This window comes from Tursiops truncatus, chromosome 21 (assembly GCF_011762595.2).
Source record: "Tursiops truncatus isolate mTurTru1 chromosome 21, mTurTru1.mat.Y, whole genome shotgun sequence".
In the NCBI taxonomy this organism is placed as follows: domain Eukaryota; kingdom Metazoa; phylum Chordata; class Mammalia; order Artiodactyla; family Delphinidae; genus Tursiops; species Tursiops truncatus.
In genome coordinates this window covers 17,202,991-17,224,206 of record NC_047054.1, presented here as the reverse complement: position 1 = coordinate 17,224,206, position 21,216 = coordinate 17,202,991, and the positions used below count along the sequence as shown (strand labels likewise).

Sequence of the window (21,216 nt, the reverse complement as noted above, 5' to 3'; positions counted from 1 at the left end):
TTCTGGTAGCATCTTTAGGATTCTCTATGTATAGTGTCATGTCACCGGCAAACAGTGACAGTTTTGCTTCTTCTTTTCCAATTTGTATTCCTTTTATTTCTTTTTCTTCTCTGATTGCTGTGGCTAGGACTTCCAAAACTGTGTTGACTAAGAGTGGCAAGAATGGACATCCTTGTCTTGTTCCTGATCTTAATGGAAATGTTTTCAGTTTTTCACCATTGAGTGTGATGTTTGCTGTGTGTTTGTCCTATATGGCCTTTATTATGTTGAGGTAGGTTCCCTCTATGCCCATTTTCTGGAGAGTTTTTTATCATAAATGGGTGTTGAATTTTGTCAAAAGCTTTTTCTGCATCTATTGAAATGATCATATGGTTTTTGTTCCTTAATTTGTTAATGTGGTCTATCCCATTGATTGATTTGTGTTTATTGAAGAATCCTTGCATTTCTGGGATAAATCCCACTTGATCATGGTGTATGATCCTTTTAATATGTTGTTGGATTCTGTTTGCTAGTATTTTGTTCCAGATTTTTGCATCTATGTTCATCAGTGATATTGCTCTATAATTTTCTTTTTTTGTGATATCTTTTTCTGGTTTTGGTATCAGGGTTATGGTGGCTTCGTAGAAAGAATTTAGGAGTGTTCCTCCCTCTGCAATTTTTTGGAAGAGTTTGAGAAGGATCGGTGTTAGCTCTTCTCTAAATGTTTGATAGAATTCACCTGTGAAGCCATCTGGTCCTGGACTTTTGTTTGTTGGAAGATTTTTAATTACAGTTTCAATTTCATTACTTGTGATAGGTCTGTTTATAGTTTCTAATTCTTCCTGGTTCAGTACCTTTCCAAGAATTTGTCCATTTCTTCGTGACTGCCCATTTTATTGGCATATAGTTGTTTGTAGTAGTCTCTTATAGTCCTTTGTATTTCTGCGGTGTCAGTTGTGATTTCTCCTTTTCCATTTCTAATTTTATTGAATTGTGTCTTCTCCCTTTTTTTCTTGATAGCTCTACTAAGGGTTTATCAATTTTGTTTATCTTCTCAAAGAACCAACTTTCAGGTTTATTGATCTTTGTTATTGTTTCCTTCATTTCTAGTCCATTTATTTCTGCTCTGATCTTTATGATTTCTTTCCTTCTACTGACTTTGCGTTTTCTTTGTTCTTCTTTCTCTAGTTGCTTTAGGTGTAGGGTTAGATTGTTTATTTGAGATTTTCCTTGTTTCTTGAGGTGAGATTGAACTGCTATAAACTTCCTCTCAGAACTGCTTTTGCTGTGTTCCATAGGTTTTGAGTCATTGTGTTTCTGTTGTCATTTGTTTCTATGTATTTTTTTATTTCTTTGATTCCTTCAGTGCTCTCTTGGTTATTTAGTAGTGCACTGTTTAGCCTCCATGTATTTTACAGTTTTTTTCCTGTAATTGATTTCCAATCTCATAGTATTATGGTCAGAAAAGATGCTTGATATGATTTCAGTTTTCTTAAATTTTCCAAGGCTTGATTTGTTACCCAAGATATGATCTATCCTGGAGAATATTCCATGTACACTTGAGAAGAAAATGTATTCTGCCACTTTTGGGTGGAATGTTCTATAAATATCAATTCAATCTATCCGCTCTGTTGTGTCATTTAAAGCTTGTGTTTCCTTAGTTATTTTCTGTTTGGATGATCTGTCCATTGGTGTAAGTGGGAGGTGTTAAAGTCCCCTACTATTATTGTGTTACTGTCGATTTCCTCTTTCATGGTTGTTAGCATTTGCCTTATGTATTGAGGTGGTCCTATGTTGGGTGCATAAACATTTATAATTGTTATATCTTCTTCTTGGATTGATCCCTTGATCATTGTGCAGTGTCCTTCCTTATCTCTTATAACAGTCTTTATTTTAAAGTCTATTTTATCTGCTATGAGTATTGCTACTCCAGCTTTCATTTGATTTCCATTTGCATGGAATATCTTTTTCCATCCCTTCACTTTCAGTCTATGTGTGTCCCTAGGTCTGAAATGGGTCTCTTGTAGACAGCATATATATGGGTCTTGTTTTTGTATCCATTCAGCCAGTCTGTGTCTTTTGGTTAGGGCATTTAATCCATTTACATTCAAGGTTATTACCGATATGTATGTTCCTATTACATTTTCTTAATTGTTTTGGGTTTGTTTTTGTGGGTCTTTTTCTTCTCTTGTTCTTCCCGCCTAGAGAAGTTTCTTTAGCATTTGTTGTAAAGCTGGTTTGGTGGTGCTGAATTCTCTTAGCTTTTGCTTGTCTGAAAAGCTTTTGATTTCTCCATTCAATCTGAATGATTGCTGGGTAGAGTAATCTTGGTTGTAGATTTTTCTGTTTCATCACTTTAAGTATATCCTGCCACTCCCTTCTGGCCTGCAGGGTTTCTGCTGAAAAATCAGCTGATAACCTTATGGGGATTCTTTTTATGTTATTTTTTGCTTTTCCCTTGCTGATTTTAATATTTTCTCTTTGAATTTAATTTTTGTCAGTTTGATTAATATGTGTCTTGGTGTGTTTCTCCTAGGGTTTATCCTGTATGGGACTCTCTGTGCTTCCTGGACTTGGGTGACTATTTCCATTCCTACGTTAGGGAAGTTTTCCACTATAATCTCTTCAAATACTTTCTCAGACCCTTTTTTTTCCTCTTCTTCTGGGACCCCTATAATTTGAACGTTCATGCATTTAGTGTTGTCCCAGAAGTCTCTGAGATTGTCTTCAATTCTTTTCATTCTTTTTTCTTTATTCTGCTCCTCAGCAGTTATTTCTACCATTCTGTCTTCAAGCTCACTTATTCATTCTTCTGCCTCAGTTATTCTCTTATTGATTCCTTCAGTGTATTTTTCATTTCAGTTATTGCATTGTTCATCGCTGTTTGTTTGTTCTTTAGTTCTTCTAGATCTTTGTTAAACCTTTCTTGTATTTTCTCAATCTGTGCCTCCATTCTATTTCCGAGATTCTGGATCATCTTTACTCTCATTACTCTGAATTCTTTTTCAAGTAGATTGCCTATTTCCTCTTCATTTATTTGGTCCTGTAGGTTTTTACCTTGCTCCTTCATCTGTGACATACTTTTTTGCTGTCTCATTTTTTTTTTTTTTTTTTTGATAGGTGGGATTGTGTTCTTGTCTTACTGGTTGTTTGGCCTGAGGCTTCCAACACTGGTGTTTGTAGGCTGTTGGATAGAGCTGGGTCTTGGTGCTGAGATGAGGACCTCCGGGAGACCTCACTCTGATGAATATTCCCTGGGGTCTGAGGTTCTCTGTTAGTTCAGTGGTTCAGACTTGGAGCTCCCACCACAGGCGCTTCAGCCCAACCCCCGCTCATGAACCAAGATCCCACAAGCTGCATGGGGTGGCAATAAAAAGAAAAAGGAGAACAATAACAAAGAGTAAAAAATAAAATTAGACTAGGAAACTAACAGATATGTTAGAAAGAATATAAAAATAAAAATATAGGTGAAACAACTTTTGAAAGGTAAAACAGAACCACAATAGTAAAAAAGAGGAGAAAAAAAAAGGTGGAAAAGGCCTTGGCTGTGGGGGCGGGACTTAGGCAGGGGCCGGGTTTTGGCAGTGGGTGGGGCCTATGCTTAGGACCCACAGAGCTGGAAAAGGCCCTTGGGGGGGTGGGGCTTAGGCTCAACAGAAGAGGTCCTGGCTGTGCCTGTGGTCTCAGAGGGTGGGGGACCCAGCCTGAGAGCACAGCAGGCTTCTTGGTCTGAGTCGGAGGGGCAAACACCCTCCGCTCCTCTCCTGCTCCTCTGGTCCTGGAGGGCCCCTCCCGCCTGCCTCTCCTGTTCTCCCCCAACCTCCCTCCTAGCCCCCAGGAGCAACACAGCCTGGAGGGGCCCTCTGAGGGTGTAGGACCTGCCTGAGAGCCGGGCCAGTTGGGCAGGGGAAATGCTTAGCGCATTCCCCCTTGATCCGAGTCCCTGAGGGTCCCTCCAGGTGTGGGAACCCCGCCCCCTTCCAGCCACCCCTCCAGGGCACTGGTCCTGTCCGGCCTCCACTTCTCTTCCCCCCTCAGTCCCCCTACGTCCTACCGGTTCACGTGGGGTTTCCGCCCATCTCCTTGGGCGTCAAGGTCTCCCACCAGCATCCAGCAGGCACCCTAGTTGTCCAGATTCTTATTCCATGTGGAAATTTTCAAAGAGATTTCACAGATCAAGAGAATGGCCTAAAGCCCCTGTTATATGGAGGAAGAGAAAGACTTTAGCCAGCTTTATAGATAAAACAATAAACACTCTTGGTAGTAGAAATTCAAACCAAAAAATGATAATTTTGTTGAGGCTCTGAGTTTTGGGGAAATTAGAGAACACTAATGCTTAATTATGTATGAAATGGGATTCTTTCAGAGTCAGAAAGTATTTGCCTAAACAACTGCACTTTATAATGTTTTGTAATAAATTTGGCACTTTATTAGATGTATGTTGGGAGGTCAAATCACTTATTTTCTCAGTGCTTAGATTTCTGCCCCCATAAAATGAAGGTTGCACTAGATGATTTAAGGCCCACTTTATGATTAAACAGTGCATTATGATATTAAAGATAGTTCATAAATCTTGACAAAGAACAACATATTTTATTTACTCCATAAAAGCTTTTTTTTCCCAGTAAAATCTTGCCCATTAATTCTCTACTATGTATTCAGAATTTTTTTAAATGTACTCTTCTTCCTTCAGGAAGAATTTAATTTGCCAGCATAATAAGATATTGAAATTAATAATTAAAAGAAGATAATTGTAGCATTTTTAATGCTCTAAAATATTATATTTTGTTATTCTGTAGTCCCTCATCTTGCTTTGCTTGTTTTTAACTTAAATCAGAGAGCTTGTATGGATAATTAATCATTTTCTTCTGTTTTGGCTACCTTGTTTTGGTTATCTGTGGTTCTTACAAAACATATTAAAATTTTCATCTGATGTATAACTATACTAGCAATGGAGATTTTTCAAAGTAAGGCATGGGGTGTATTTAAAGAAACAGTGTGCTATGATAGAAGGGGCACGGGCATGTTGGTTTAGCTGGAACCCCGCTTCTACCTACTAGTTGTAACCTTGTTAAGTCAGCCTGTCTGTAAAAAAGAGGATAATAATCCTGTTACGTTAAACCATGTGAAATTGCTGGGGTTTTGTTTAAAAACAGTCAAATGCTGCGCTATAAAGCTGAATCTAAATAATTTCCCCTGTCTCACAGGATTATTGAATTGAAGATAAATGGAGATCATAGAGATAGAAAGCTTGCTGAGGTGTCTGGAACACCCCATGAGTGGAATGTGGTGTTTTCTACTTATTATGATAGGGACAACTATTTGGTAAATTCAAGTTAATATCATCACTATTTTGATGTTTCAATGGAGAAAAAACGTTGCTAAGTGCAAGTTGACTATTCAACTGTATAAAATTATACTTTGCCTCTTAACATTATTGGGGCCTGGGGATGGGTCACAGATCGCTCAAATTTAGTCAGATTGTGTGGTTTTAATCAGAGTAGAATTTAGCTACTATCAGAAACATAATTTAATTGGACATTATTTTATTCTGTAGAAGATATAACTCAGAATGCAGATGGGAATTTAAATGATTATATAACATCTATAATGAAAGCTCTTCTGTTCAAATTCTTTTATGTTTTTTTAAAAAGGAGCCGGCCAGTATTTCCTAGCAGTGTTTTCCTTCTGAAACATCAAAGGAGAGTATTCTGTCATATAATATTTTCACTCTTTGTCAGGCCAATATTTTTTAAGTAATCAAAGTAGATGTGTTTTGTTAGATAGACAGCCGAGGGTTTTTGAAGTTCTATTAGCAGTTTGTATGACCTCAAGAACATCTCATTAACTGAGAAATACGCTTTCTACACTTTGACTTACCATTGGCACTAAAACAAAAAAGTGCCCATCACTTATCCCTGACTTGAAAGTTATCAACTGTGTGGAGTTTTCTCACAGGCTGTTTTCTTCCCTGTTCTCTCTTTTCCCAATAGCTGTGATGGCATTTCTGTTTGACCTGAAGGCCCTCGTGGACATGATGTCCATCGGCACCCTTCTGGCCTACTCTCTGGTCGCAGCCTGTGTTCTCATCCTCAGGTGAGTTGTCCTCATTGCCAGGTGGTTCTGAAGAGTGTGTGTCATGTGGGGCCCGGGGAAAATTAGGGCTCACTGACCTTGCTTTCAAGGAGCCAGCTGTCTCACAGAGGTGAGAGGCCGTAGACATACAAACGTGAGTACAAAGCATAATTAGCATACTTGGTCCGTAAGCAAAGAATCAACTAAAATTGAGAATGACCAAAGGTAGGCCTGATCTGTGTGAACAACAAGTTCTCATAATGTATAAAAACACTTAAGAATACTATATTTTTAATCCCAGTGATCCAGCTGCTAAGCTTTTATGCTAAAGATTTAATCAAAGAGGCACACACAGATATATGCAATAGTGAAAAAATCGAACTAAGCTGAATATCAATAGTAGAATAGTTAATAAAATAGATAATCGACAAGGTCCTACTGTGTAGCACAGGGAACTATATTCAATATCCTAAAATAACCATAATGGAAAAGAATATGAAAAAGAGAATATATATATATATATATATATATATATATATATATACACACACACACACACACACACACACACACAGACACTTTGCTGTATACCAGAAACTAACACAACATTGTAAATCAACTACACTTCAATAAAAAAAAGAATAGTTAAATAAAGAAGGGTACATTTATCATTTGACTCTTCTAACAGCAAATAAAATGATATTTAATTATATGGAGAAATATATTATCTGGAGAAATATATCAGTTTCTGGATGCAAAGCTATATGTAGCATCTGAATTTATATATAATTAAATATATTTAATTATATGGAGAAATATATCAGTTTCTGGATGCAAAGCTATATGTAGCATCTGAATTTATTTATAACATACATTTACACGAAGAAATGATTTTTGCATATATATACACATATTTGCATTTATACCTGGCTGAAATTGTACCAAAATGCTAGCAGTGATTCATACTGAGTTGTGGTGTAATGGGTGGCTTCACTTTTCTTCTGCGTACCCCTTTTTGTGTATTTTTTTCTCAGTGAGCATATTTCTTCTTTGGATGGGGGACAAATGTTACTTTTAAGTTTAACCAAAGGCTGCTCAGAGGGAAAAGACCACACTGGGGAGACTGGGCAGATACTAGGAATTGAAGCAGGCTGATATCTTGATGCCAGCTAAAGGGGAAGGGGATCAGTGATAGAGGAGAATGGGTGGGAGGTGGCTGTATGAGATGAGGGAGATGAGGCCAGAGAGACAGGTTGCAGTGAGGCCTTTGAAGGCCAAACCGAAGGCTGTATGTTACTCTGTAGCTGATATTTAACCAGAGTTTCTGTGCTGTTTTTGTGAACTGCATCTCCTTTGGACATAGATATTTCCAGAATAATTATCCTGTTGTCACACTTGCCTCATTTTAAAATGTAACTCTCAACGAGATATCATCTCACACCAGTCAGAATGGCCATCATCAAAAAATCTAGAAACAATAAATGCTGGAAAGGATGTGGTGAAAAGGGAACACTCTTGCACTGCTGGTGGGAATGTGAATTGGTTCAGCCACGATGGAGAACAGTATGGAAGTTCCTTAAAAAACTACAAATAGAACTACCATATGACCCAGCAATCCCACTACTGGGCATATACCCTGAGAAAACCAAAATTCAAAAAGAGTCATGTACCAAAATGTTCATTGCAGCTCTATTTACAATAGCCAGCAGATGGAAACAACCTAAGTGCCCATCATCGGATGAATGGATAAAGAAGAGTGGCACATATATACAATGGAATATTAGCCATAAAAAGAAACGAAATTGAGCTATTTGTAATGAGGTGGATAGACCTAGAGTCTGTCATACAGAGTGAAGTAAGTCAGAAAGAGAAAGACAAATACCGTATACTAACACTTCTATATGGGATTTAAGAAAAAAAAGTGTCATGAAGAACCTAGGGGTAAGACAGGAATAAAGACACAGACCTACTGGAGAACAGACTTGAGGATATGGGGAGGCGGAAGCGTGAGCTGTGACAAAGCGAGAGAGAGGCATGGACATATATACACTAACAAACGTAAGGTAGATAGCTAGTGGGAAGCAGCTGCATAGCACAGGGAGATCAGCTAGGTGCTTTGTGACTGCCTGGAGGGGTGGGATACGGAGGGTGGGAGGGAGGGAGACGCAAGAGGGAAGAGATATGGGAACATATGTATATGTATAACTGATTCACTTTGTTATAAAGCAGAAACTAACACACCATTGTAAAGCAATTATACCCCAATAAAGATGTTTAAAAAAATAAAATAAAATAAAATGTAACTCTCTTCGGCATCTAATGTACATAACTTTCTAATCAAGTGGCTATCAGAGGAAATTCAGAGTTGCTGCAGATATTCTACTGAGCAGGTGTGTGGCTTGCGTCAGTACATTCTGGGGCTGCAGCCACAAGACGTGTGGATTTACTGCACCAGCTGTGAATGGAAATGTCTCTCTTAGAGTTTCAGATGCTCGTTTCATTTGGACCAAGTGTCCGTTGAGAATAAAGACACATGCCTTTATTTGGGAATAGGTACCAGCCTGGCTTATCTTACGAGCAACCCAAATATTGTCCTGAGAAAGAAGCTCTGGGATCGTGTGCCAACACTGCCTCCAAAAGCGAGTCCCAGGTCACTGGGCCGCCAGGACAGGGCTTCAGCCTGCGAACCCTCTTCAGCCCCTCGCTTCTGCCCACAAAACAGTCGGCTTCTCTCGTGAGCTTTCTGGTAGGATTCCTTGGTAAGTCCCCTTCAACTGTGTACATTATAAAGACCCAGCAGGTATATGTAGGTAGAGCAGGTATGATGTGAAAGAGGATGAAAGAATATGTTAGCACTACCCTCAGTCCTGAGATTTGAACCTAACTGGTCACTGGTCATTGAGCTCATCTCTATATTAGCAGGATAAATTGCTTATATCTTGGTAATTGAAGAAGAAAGGAAGAAATTCCCTAAGGCGAGAGTGGCAGAAGTACAAAATGGGTCCATTTTGTCAGCTGCGAGGGTGCTTCCTGTGTGAAGCAAAGTACACCTGGCAGTAACTGAACGGAGACCCAAGGAGACTGCGAGGCAATGTAGCAGATCCTGTTTGCTCACCCACAGTTACGTAATCATGCATATTTTCAGAAGCACTTATTGAGCATCATTAGTGTGGCCAGAACTCTGCTGGGTACTTGGGATATCAAGAGGGATGGTCCTTGCTCTCACTGGGTTTTGCAGAACAGGACTGTTGGTGGCAAGCTAAGAGCAGTACAGGTTTCTCTGAGAGCACATAGGAGGGACCCCTAATGCAGACTTGATGGTCAGAGAAGGGTGGGTGGGCGGTGATGTCGCTCTCTGAAATAGGGAGAAAAGGTGCAGATCATATATTATTTGTTTACATAAACAGTCAGTGTTTACAACAGCTGAACATGAACAGACCTGCTTTTCCCATTTGAAAAAAGGGAAGTAGCCACCCCGGACAACATCCCATCAATCCACGTGATCTCATCTGAGATTGTAGCCCATGAGCCGAAAGGCAAGATGGTAGTGCCCAGAGGGGAGGCTGGCTTCTAAGGGGAGACAGTCATGAGTAAGCGAGCTGTGTTTCTTAAATCAGAGAAATTAGCCATTTCTTCCCAGAATAAAAATGAAGAATTTTAGTATTTGGCAGAGCAGATCTAGAAAGAACTTGATGTCTTATCAAAATAGACTCTTTGAACATAGGGGTCTGAGTGAAGGGCGTGTGCTGATTTTGTTTCCCGAACATGTCACCTCTGCAGCATTTCTCATTTTGGGCCTGAGTATTTTGACCACGCACGGAGTCCACACGATTGCCAGGCTGGAAGCGTGGAGCCTCGCTCTTCTTGTGCTGTTGCTTGTTCTCTGCGTTGCCATCGTGCTCATCATTTGGAGGCAGCCTCAGAATCAGCAAAAAGTAGCCTTTATGGTACGTGTCGTGAGGATTGCCTAAATATTATGCACATTTTCTCTTGTACATTAGTTTTTGTGAATTGTTTCTTTAAAAAAAAAAAGCACTTCTGATGACGTTAACCAATGAACAAGAGTGTCACAATTCTTTGAGATGCTCCTTTTTGTCTAAAATATTCTTTTCAAAAACTTGAATGTGCCCCTATCACATTATTCTATATAATAGTAAACAAATTTCTTGTCCGATATTCTGAAGTATCAGAGGAATAACTAGAATATTTTATTTTGGAAATTCAGTACCCTCCCAGGAAGATTATTTCCACCAAAAGCCCTTCCACTGCAAGTGAAATTATCTTGTCCCATTTGAACTAAGAGTAGGATCCCCCTGAGATACCATGAGTAGCCAGTTCCAGAGGCATGCCCTGTTGATATCTGAACTAAACCGGTACACCCTAAAGTAAACTAAACCTTGAAGCCAATCGCATCTTGGTGATGATGCAGGTGGTAGCGGGCTGGATAAATCCTCTGTTGCTTTGGGCTGCAGTAAACAATGTGAAATATGGTGCTCCTTTTAGTATTCTCAAGATGAGTGGCCTTTATTCAGGTTGTCCTTTTTGTGAGAATATAAACTTACTGACGCAGTGTGAAAGTATGTATGTCAAATTAGTTGCCACCATGTCGAAATAATTTGGGGAATGTGCTTTCAAAATTTGAGTATATTTAAGAAGATATTTCCCCCCTTAGGTTCCATTCTTACCATTTTTGCCAGCCTTCAGCATCCTGGTGAACATTTACTTGATGGTCCAGTTGAGTGCAGACACCTGGATCAGATTTAGCATTTGGATGGCGCTTGGTAGGTCTTTTGATGTTTTTGCTTTCTGAACGTGGGCTCTCTTTTTCCAATGTCATGCACTGTGATTAGAGAAATGCATCTACTCCCCCTTCCTAGAAATAAAGACTTTTTTTTCAGTTTCTTCCTTTCCCAATTTTTAGAACATCTGAGTGCTTACTTTTCCAGATACTTTTGGAAAATTCAGTTCTCCCAGTAGCCCTGTAAAACTCTATAGGTCCTATTTTTTCTAACTTCTTGAGTGAGAAAAATGAAGCCCCTAAAAGTCAAGGGATCTAAATTGCAAATGGCAGCCCTAGAGTCTGATTCCAAAGCCAGTTCCTTCCAGAGTACCAGTGGATTTCTGGCAACATTTTGAATGTGCTTATATCAAGAAATTTCTTTTCTGATATCAGAATGCCTTGGGGTGGAATTTGGCATTAAACAACATAAGTGAGCTTATTTATATCTATTCTGCACTGTTCTCCATCATGACTTCTTCAGTTTCCTATGTGAAAATTGACTTAGAAATGAAGAGTTTAACTTTGTTGTAACTAAAGCACTGAGCACCAACTGTCTTTAAAAATATGAACTGAAGTGGCTGAAAGGTGAAGCAGTGAGGAATGAGAGCTAAGTCTGCGTTGGTTTTGGTGGCCTGAGGAGTTTGAGAGTTGATGCTTTTTGACAGTCCTCCCATTGGCTTAATAAGAATGAATCTCTTATTATGAACGAATGAATCTCTTTTGTGGCTGTAAATTAACTTACTTTCAGTCTCAAGCCACCAACCCACTTGAGTTGATAGGAGATTTAACCTAGTCAGTTTTGCCCATCCCCACCCATCCCCACACTAGAGTTTTGCCCATATTTGGGGGATCTGACACTGTGTCAAGGAATTGGGGTGCATCAAAGGCTATCCCTCCACGCAGGTTACTCTGGAGTATTCTCTCTGTCACTGTGGCCGCTTCTGATAGGTGGCTCTGTTGCATCAGGGCCAGGATCCTGACGGGAATCACTTGCCCGTCGGCTCTGCCCTCCATAATGTACCACAAAGCCATTCCTTTGTGATCGCGCCACCTCCCCAGGTGCTGCCAGGAAGCTGAGCCCAAAGCCCCGGGGAACAGGACCATAGAACTCTCTCCCCTACTCTGAGCCCAGAAGAATCTCTTTGTAATCTGGTGGAGAGCTTCTCTACCCGTCCTGCCTTTCCAAAAGCCACTGCTTCTTTCTTCAAGTTGTAGCTCACTGAGGTTTAATCATGTACTTGACCTTGGTGAAGAGCATGAACTACAGAGCCAGGCTCTCCACGTTTCAATCCACCCCTGCCATGTATTAGCTGTGTCACCTAGGCCATGTTATACCCCTGCTTCTGTGCCTCAGTTTCTTTGTAAAATGGTGATAACAGTACCTTTATTTGAGGACAAGGAGGGTTGGATCTTCAAACCTCGAAGGACACGAGAGGAAATAGAATCACTCCTAATAACTGGACTTACCGAAATACTCATTGGTAGCCTGCTTCCCATGATTTTACATGGGAAAATTATAATGCATTTCACATCAACCCAAAACGCTCAACCAATTTTTTAAAATATAGCTACAATACAGCAAAATGCCTACATATCTTGTGAGAATACTTCAAACGTTTCCCTCTGATCCCCAGTCAGCATGGCTGATAATAAACAGTCGGCTTAGTACACAGTTTTTCATCCTCTCCTGGTGACAGTAACGTGTGTAAGGCACACCCGTGTTTCCTGTTCACACAGGGCATGCTTTCCAAAATATCCGACTGTGTCTTTGTTAACCCGCCACTTGTTTTGGGGGATGTATATGAGATTTTTCCCCACAGATCCTTTTGTTTAGTGTAGTGTTGAGTGTTGAGAAAGTAAAAAAAATTTTTTTCTACATAAACATCTGAAAAATATTTATTGAAAAAACCACGCATATAAAGATTGCAGGTTAAAAGGAAGAAGCACATTCTATTGGGAAGATGTTTGTCAGGGACCTTTTATGGGATATCCTGTACTTGCATTCTGTCCTTCTGAAACAGCACAGAAAGAGAAGGCAAAAGGCACTATTAAGTTCTGTATTAAATTTTCCATATACAAACAGCCATTTTCTGACACACCTAAGACACTGATTTTTTTTTTTTAAAGGTTTCCTGATTTACTTCGCTTATGGCATTAGACACAGCCTGGAGGGTAATTCGAGGGATGACGATGACGATGAAGATATTTATTCAGACAACATTAATGCAGCAACAGAAGAAAAATCTGCCATTCAAGCAAATGACCATCACCAAAGAAACCTGAGTTTACCTTTCATATTCCATGAAAAGACAAGTGAATGCTAGTACCTGCACGAGCAGAACTGGTCCACAGTCTTCACGTACATATCCTACATGGAGTGAACCATGACGGACGTCATCGTCATGCTAGGTTGTCATCGGTTTGCTGCAGACACAGTTCACCCTAATTTATACTTACTCACCTGGACAGCACCTCCTCAGATGGTGAATTATGCATCCAGGGAAAACACCCTGAGCTCGCTCCTCGGTGATGAATGTCCCCCAAATAGTGGGATTGTGGGAGTGTGTGTGTGTATGTTTGTATATGTTGGGGAATATCAATGTTAAAAGTTGTTGGTGTTTTACTATTATTGTATTGCATTTTTCCAGTGTTGTCATTAATCGGTAGCATATACTGCACATACTGAAATGGAGATAATCACGGAATAGAAAAATATTTTGTATGTGCTGGGTGTGGTTGGGGAAATAGCTGTTGCTTTTCCTTGTTAGGCTTTATTAATGTCAAGTTAGAACATGCTAAAAATGCATTTACCCATCACAGTGTCTGTCATTGGTCTGGAGTAAGAGGAGGGGATAGGAAATGAGCCTTTTCTACAACTTACAAATGCCAGCAGTGGGTTTAGTACAGATTTTTCTTCCGTGAGGTGTGACAGTTTGCTAAAACCTTCGCCAATAGGAGTGTTCGTGTCTGCCGGGCTGCGCAGGGCAGGAGTGGCCCTCTGTGTCATCAGATGTCAGGCACCCCTTTGAACTGCTGTCTTCTTTGAGAACAGTGGTCCTTAAATGTGAGGCCTTCACCTTCTGTGAATGATATATTCCCCCCTGCCCTGTCCCAGTCCAGTCAGAGGCTTGGGAGAGGTAGTGTGATCCACTTGGGACCCTTTGTGCTAGAGAGTGAGCGTGGTCCCCATGGGCAGGAAGCTCATGTAAGTGGCAGAGATAAGGATATGTTTGAAGATCAGAGTAGACTTGTGCTTGGACAAGTAGACCCCAAGCACCCCTGTTTTAAAAGTCAGTTAAAATAAGCCAGTAGAATCTCCCAGATCACACAATTGGTGGAATGATTCATACTTTTTTCCATTACTTAATAAACAATCACAGTTCAACTTTTTTTTCTAACTCAGTAGCAAATTCTCTTTCTACTATATGCAAAAAAGAAGGAAAAAATGAAGGGATACAAGGAACGAAAATTCCCCTATTCTGATTTTAAAGTGCCTATTCGGTTATTTAAGGGCATTTGACCCAATTTTAGGGGTTCAGATCTAATTTGCCTCTGATGTTTCTTTTGGAAACAGGGATGTTTTTCTTCCCCCATCCCATAAATTGTTTAGCACTTTTTATTTCATTTATTTTGAAATGACCACACTAAACCAATTGATACAAGCTCTAGTATTCTACAAAAACCCATCAGTGGTCGGGGAATAGAATATTTTGGTAAAATACATGATCGTTTAAAACGTCAAGCTGAAAAATTAACCAAATTGAATTAAAGCCATAGAAACACAATAACCTTTGTATGAGTAAATAGTTTGTTTTTAAATGTAAGATTCTATAATTACTGTATTTTACTTTATAGGGTTCTCTAATAGTGGACTACTTATCTGCAGTGTGTTTTGCTTCTCATTAATTATTTTTCTTACAAATAATTATATGGTTCACTAGATGAGACTGAGTCTAAACACTTACATATGTATGGGTTCTATTTCCAGGAAGAACATCATCAAGCCCAGGTGACCCGCTTACTCCAAAGGCAAGGAAAACATTTATTTTCTGACAGCTTTTCCAAGAGATGTCACTTTATTTTTTTCATTAAAAAGAAAGTTATGATTGTTGAGGAGTTTATTGTGATTAAATATCCAATAAACAGGTAGAAGGCCTGGGTTTCTGGCTGCTAGTGTTGTAGCATCTCTGACATAGGACTCAGTACTAACATTCCACAATTTCCAGGGTGCACACGGTAAAATCTGAAGCCCAGAATTCTTTTAAGCTGCATGTTTTACTGGAGAGGAAGAGTTGGCTATGCAAGGGGTAGAGTATTTCTGTAAGCACTGTGGGCCTAATCATAAGTCCTTGCTGTTATTTGCCGTATCCTGAGAAGCCTTTTTTTCTGAAATCATCCTAGAACAGGCCCTTCACACAGGGAACATGAAGAATTTCATATGTGAATATTAAAACTTTTACTGTAACAATATCAAGAAATTTGTTTAGAACATGACAGGCAGCTAAAACTATTATGCCCACTGTGTTCAATTAGGAGCAGAATTTAGTTAAAAATTATTTTTCTACCTTGAAACACTTTACAAATACAAATATCTATGAAAAGATGCTTTGTCAGTGACTATGCTTTTTTTCTGTGAAAACTCAAATGTATGTTCGTATGTATGTGAGTGTGTACAGATACACGTATATATATGTGTGTGTATATTTCAAACGTCAGTGTAGAAGTCAGCTGGGTTTAGGATGGGGTTTGGAAATAATACTGTTGTCTAGATTTTAAAAACCCAACTGATGGAGGAAAAATAATGTTTTATATTGATAGGTATGCTTATGCAAAATTTTTAGGTTTTAAACTATTTTGAAATATATAGCGATTTTATATGTGTAATATTTTCTATAGATAGATTCTTTAAGAAAGATATATTTATAATGTTTCTAATATGAAATCACTGAAGTCTGGTACATTATACCGGGAGCGTTATAATCTGAAATGGAGTTGGGGGCGGGGGCATTGGGGGATTTCTGTTTATTGCTTCTGCTGCACCTTTTCTGACATTTCTGTCTTGGTTTGTGCTTATTAGGAAAAGCCAGTACTACCAGGTCTTTTATCACCTCTCTGTCCCTGCATTTGAATTTATAACCTTTTGAACAAAATTTTGTTTTTACTTCCCTAGGATTGCCAAAATGTTCTGTACAGGTTTTACTAGTAATCAGTCACACTTATATAAAGTCCTTTTCAGAAATTAAAAAATACATATACGTTCTCTTAATTGTGACTGAGTAAAAACAGCTTGAATTACCTTTCTTTTTTGCCCTAGGAAATATGCTCTCTGAATATTCTCAGTGAAAGACTTTAATAATAGCACCTTTATTTTATACTCTTAAAAAAGAAAGATGATTTGTGAATAACATACAAAGGCCATGCCTACCCTACATTTAACTAGGTAGCTATGCAAATCCAAGTTTAAAAAGTATTTATGAGAAAACTTAGAACTTCTGATGTATACTGAAACAGAGTACTGCTTAATCACATTTTCCCCAGAGATGACTATCAAGAAAAGACCAAAACATCATTTGAGGTATTATATACATTAATGAAAAACTAATGATGATATCTATAAAACTTTACTGTCATCAACCACACTTGGTAGAAAATATGTTTCAGAACTACCTTCCTTTAAAAGACAAGGGCCTGTCTTCTTCAAATTTTTCTGAATAAAAGATTTTTAAACTTCTTTTATTTTAAATATTAGCCAAAATATCTTCTAAGTCCTGGGTATTTACAGGTAGACGTTAAAATCTTTTGAATTAGAATTTGTATTTACCAAACTATTTTCGAAACATATTTGAATGCAGGGAGAATAAGGAAAAGTAATCGCCCGCCAATGCTGGTAGTGCCAGAGGGAGCAGTTTAGTCTTAGCTTTTTTTTCCTCTTAGATCAGCACATTCTGAGATTATAAACCACATGATAAAATTGTGCCAAGATTCCAACTCTGACTTACCTGTGATGTTGCTTCTGATGTTCTCTGTCTGGGCTTCTCCTGATGTGCTTCAAGCGACAGTACAATTCAAACTAAAAACACAATGTCCACAGAATTTTAAAGGATTGGGTTTAGAGTGTGCATCATGGACTATTAATATTCACATGATTAGTGTGAATTTCTTGGGGGGTTGTGATTAACTGGGTTTTTTGGTTTGTTTTTGGTTTTTGACTAGTGCCAAAATAGTGCCTTCTCTGTATATTTTCTACCTACGTTTTCTAACTTGTCCTAAAATATCAAGGGAAGAAGTACCAAAGTTCATGTAGGAACTAATGCCATCACAGGTCATTTTTCAGACACGTAGATGTGAAAATGAGGTTGCTTGACTTTGTTGTTTAGCTGAGTTTTTTTTTTATCTCCTTGTATATCATATTTAAACATTTTTTAATGGCTTTCTGGTTTCTGAATTTTGAGAGGCCTGATCTGTTACTGTTGTGGTTGTTGGTTTAGTGGTTGGTTTTCATAACATTCATTATTGTTCGTATGTACACAGTTTAGTCATGTTCATTTCAAATGCATTTTGTTATGGCTCAACCCAATGGCAACCCTGTTTGCTGGGAGCACTGTCTTCGCTTTTATTCATCACGGCTGAAGCCACTGCCATAATCTCTGGCCTTAAAGAGCCTTCACTGACCACTGACAGCAGCTCCATGGGGTTCATAACCAAGACCCTGGGTCAGGCAGACTGCAAAGTATGAGCGTCTATAGCTACCCCGTTGGTGGGGGCTTGTGATGACAGGGTAGGATAGGAAGTGAAAGACTTCACATGAAACTAAGGTAGTCTGGGGTCCTTAATTTCAGCCCCAAATAGCCCATGAGTACAAGGTAAATGATAAGGACCAAGGAACCTCTATGACTCATGGAAAGGATGGCTGCTTCCCGGAACTGGCACCACTGCAGTTTCTGCACCAGCACTAAGAGCCTTGGGCAGGAAAGTGCGTGGGCCTCGGCTCAGTTGGTCAAGAACCTTGTGTTGCCAACAGGACAGGTTTCTCTGGCCCGTGCCTGGTTAACAGGCTCTTCATCTTTGGTGCCCAATTGTTTCATTGCTTTATTTTGTTATCATTGTACTTAATAGAAGCTGTTGATAGGGCCTAAAGCCCTGCAGAAATTCTATGTCTGTAAAAACCAACAGATACATTGGTCTTGGGCGAATATAGAGATTTTTTTGTGTAGTAGGTAACTTTAAATTTAAATGTCTTTAATGATAATCAGTGTTCCTTATTACTTATAAAGTTGGATTATTTTTTAGAATTTGTAATGAATACAAACTGCTGCTGCTTTACCACTGTAAAATATGCTTTCTAACATGACCATGTATTTTTAAAATAAATTTTAATACGACTTATAATAGTGTGGTATGCATATGTATCTCACCTACCAAAAGCATACATTTCACACTTACCTAATTTAAACTGCCTTTTTATTTAGGAAGCTTTACAGCTCAGAAATATATCAATAGTACAATCTAAATGGAAACAAATCTACTGTTGAGGATATTCACCTGGCAGCCTACCGTATGAATACCGTCCTATAAAATAAAAGAGATGTCTCCACATATACTCAATCCTCATGGCACATTCCAAATAATATCAGTTGCGCCTGAAGCATGCCACCCCAGGACCACACACCTGAGATCCTACCACTTCAACTGCCATTTATTTAATGGACCAATCTCTTTGACATTGCTTTTGTCTGCAAGAAGCCCCTTGAGGGGCTTCCCTGGTGGCGCCGTGGTTGAGAGTCCGCCTGCCGATGCAGGGGACACGGGTTCGTGCCCTGGTCCGGGAGGAGCCCACATGCCGCAGAGCGGCTGGGCCCGTGAGCCATGGCCGCTGAGCCTGCGCGTCCGGAGCCTGTGCTCCGCAACGGGAGAGGCCGCAACAGTGAGAGGCCCGCGTACCGCAAAAAAAAAAAAAAAAAAAAAAAAAAAGAAGCCCATTGATATTCTTCCGACCAAATCATAGCTTTTAGTAATTGGCGATCAGTTACGTATAACTAACAGAAATTTTGTACGGTATAGTGAATAAATATTTACCAACTTCAGCCCTCTTTACCCTTTGATGGGGAGGGAGGAGTCAAAGAGTTTTCTAACGTGGCTCTAAGTTACTTAAAATTGCACATCTCCTAAATTAGCTTGTTTAATTTTGAAATGTCATTGTGTACACACTTAATTGCTATTGGCTTTTATAAATTGGAGGGAACACCATGGTGAATTGAATAAGCTTTAGTATCAATTTAGCCTGCATTGAAAACCAAGCTAACACGGCAAAGTAGTTCCCAAATAGAAGCCTAAAACCTAATTTAGCTACTTGTTGGCTTGATTAGTACTGTTAACTAGGTTTTGAGGCCCCGCCTCTGTGCTGGCACCATGGGATCAGGCTGCAAAGTGTGAGCAACTATAGCTGCCTCTGTTGAGTGGGGTCTTGGGATGACAAGACCCCAGTTGTCGGGCTGTGGGTCCAGCCAGGAACTTCTGGAGATAGGACCACCATCTCCTTAGTGTTCTTTAAAGAAGGCCACTGATAGACTTCCAGTTTAGGAAGCCAGTAGATTGCTGACTGTGCTGGTAAGTCCCCATCTGTCTGTGTGGAAAGAGTGATTCATTCATCCCAGAAAATATCTCCAAAAAATTCTCAAAGGACATAAAATAACCATTATCACATTATCTCAACTTGTCTTTTAAAGTAGGTCAAAGTATGGGTGAAACAGTCTGGAAAGAAACTCAGCTCAATACTGATTTACTTACCTGAACCTTTCTTAGTAACAGATTCACAGCCAACTCTTTGATATTTTTAGGTATCAGAGATTCCAAAAGTCAGAGTCTCTGGTAAAGAATCCCTGTTACTCTCTACTAAGACTGGAGCAGTCAACATGAAGATAGAAACACAAGACAGAGACTTCCCTACCCAGGAGAACCATACAGCTCAGGGTAGGGCCAAATCTCCATGATGGGGAGCAAGCTCATTTCTGGGCTCTGCATTCCCTAACCTACAAGGACCACAGCATCCTCCTGATTCAGGTTTCTGGGGTTCCCCAGAGGCTGAGTCTCCAGGTCTCCAGGATCTTCCCCCATCCACTCACTAATGCCTGATATTTCTTCAAGCAAAAACCAAGAGCTTCACTGCCCTGGAAGAAATCAGACTTAAAATGTCAATATTCTTGGAACATTGACTAAAATTGGCCCAACTTGTGAATGACTGACAGCAGATGCTTTTCAAAAAGTGAGCATTTAGAGCAAGTAAGCAGGAGAAAGCAAATAGGCACAGGACTGTTGAAGCAGGAAGGAGGACACCACTGAGTAAAGAAAGGAGAGGAGGGAGGTTTTCGAGTCATTTACATTTTAGCTGATAGTTGTCTGTCTTCCCCTAGCCATTTAGAGGTTCTCGTAACTAGCCAACAGGTGGAACGTCTTTACAGCATGCCATATCCTGGAGCTAGGAGAGTAATTTCTCTTGGCCCATTTTAAGTAGACCAGGGGTCTGGGATCCTTACCTTACTCCATGGTGTCTCTTGATGAGTGGATCTGAGAGCATCGAAAATGTCTAGCATTTATACTAGAATGAGATTCTCAGAGCTATATTTAAAACCACTAACGTTAGCGCCTGCTCAAACCTTAAAACGCTAATTTAAAAAATCACCTTAGGGCTTCCCTGGTGGCGCAGTGGTTGGGAGTCCGCCTGCCAATGCAGGGGACACGGGTTCGGGCCCCGGTCCGGGAAGATCCCACATGCCGCGGAGCGGCTGGGCCCGTGAGCCATGGCCGCTGAGCCTGCACGTCCGGAGCCTGTGCTCTGCAACGGGAGAGGCCACAGCAGCGAGAGGCCCGCGTACCACACACACACACACACACACACACACACACACACACACAAAGAAATGTGTTTCTACAGACGTAAGTCTATAAGCGCAGCCTGCTCCCCACCCCTGGATCACACCGGGAGATCTCACTCTCCCATTTCCTGATTTTTGCTTCTCCTTCTGCTATTTTCCCCTTTTCTCTCCAAGTCTCCATTTGTTAAGCCAATGCCAGGGGCTGCTGCCCTTGCTCTTTGGAGAGAGGTGATGACGCACTGTCGCTAGGATAAAGCTGTGCCCTCCCAAGTACGACAGTGGTTCCCTGGACACAGTTTTATTTTCATTTTCAATTATTTATTTTTTTGACACATACTATTATGTTCGTTTCAGGTACACAACATAATGATTCAACACTTAAAGGCTGTTTTTAAGAGGCTGGTTCTGTGTCGTCAGGCTCCTCTTTTCCAGCATCAGGAAGTTGCTGATGATTCACGGGAGGCTTGGACCCCCTGCTTTGTTCCATCGCTGAGCCATCCCACGCTTCAT

The 21,216-nt window shown here is 40.0% G+C and overlaps 1 protein-coding gene across 4 annotated transcripts in view; it reads left to right on the top strand.

The window, feature by feature from the left end:
- Positions 1 to 18,223, top strand: part of SLC7A2 (solute carrier family 7 member 2) — a 74,078-nt gene extending 55,855 nt beyond the window's left edge. For 3 of the 4 annotated variants that reach the window (XM_033848837.2, XM_019921631.3, XM_033848839.2), the window contains 5 exons: positions 5,973 to 6,075; positions 8,608 to 8,813; positions 9,835 to 10,001; positions 10,727 to 10,835; positions 12,962 to 18,223. In XM_033848837.2, coding sequence (XP_033704728.1) covers positions 5,973 to 6,075; positions 8,608 to 8,813; positions 9,835 to 10,001; positions 10,727 to 10,835; positions 12,962 to 13,158 — 782 coding nt within the window. In that variant the 3' untranslated portion in view covers positions 13,159 to 18,223. The remainder of the gene's footprint in view (positions 1 to 5,972; positions 6,076 to 8,607; positions 8,814 to 9,834; positions 10,002 to 10,726; positions 10,836 to 12,961) is intronic. The other variant, XM_073798693.1, reaches the window with a different exon arrangement.
- The last annotated feature ends 2,993 nt before the right edge of the window (positions 18,224 to 21,216 follow it).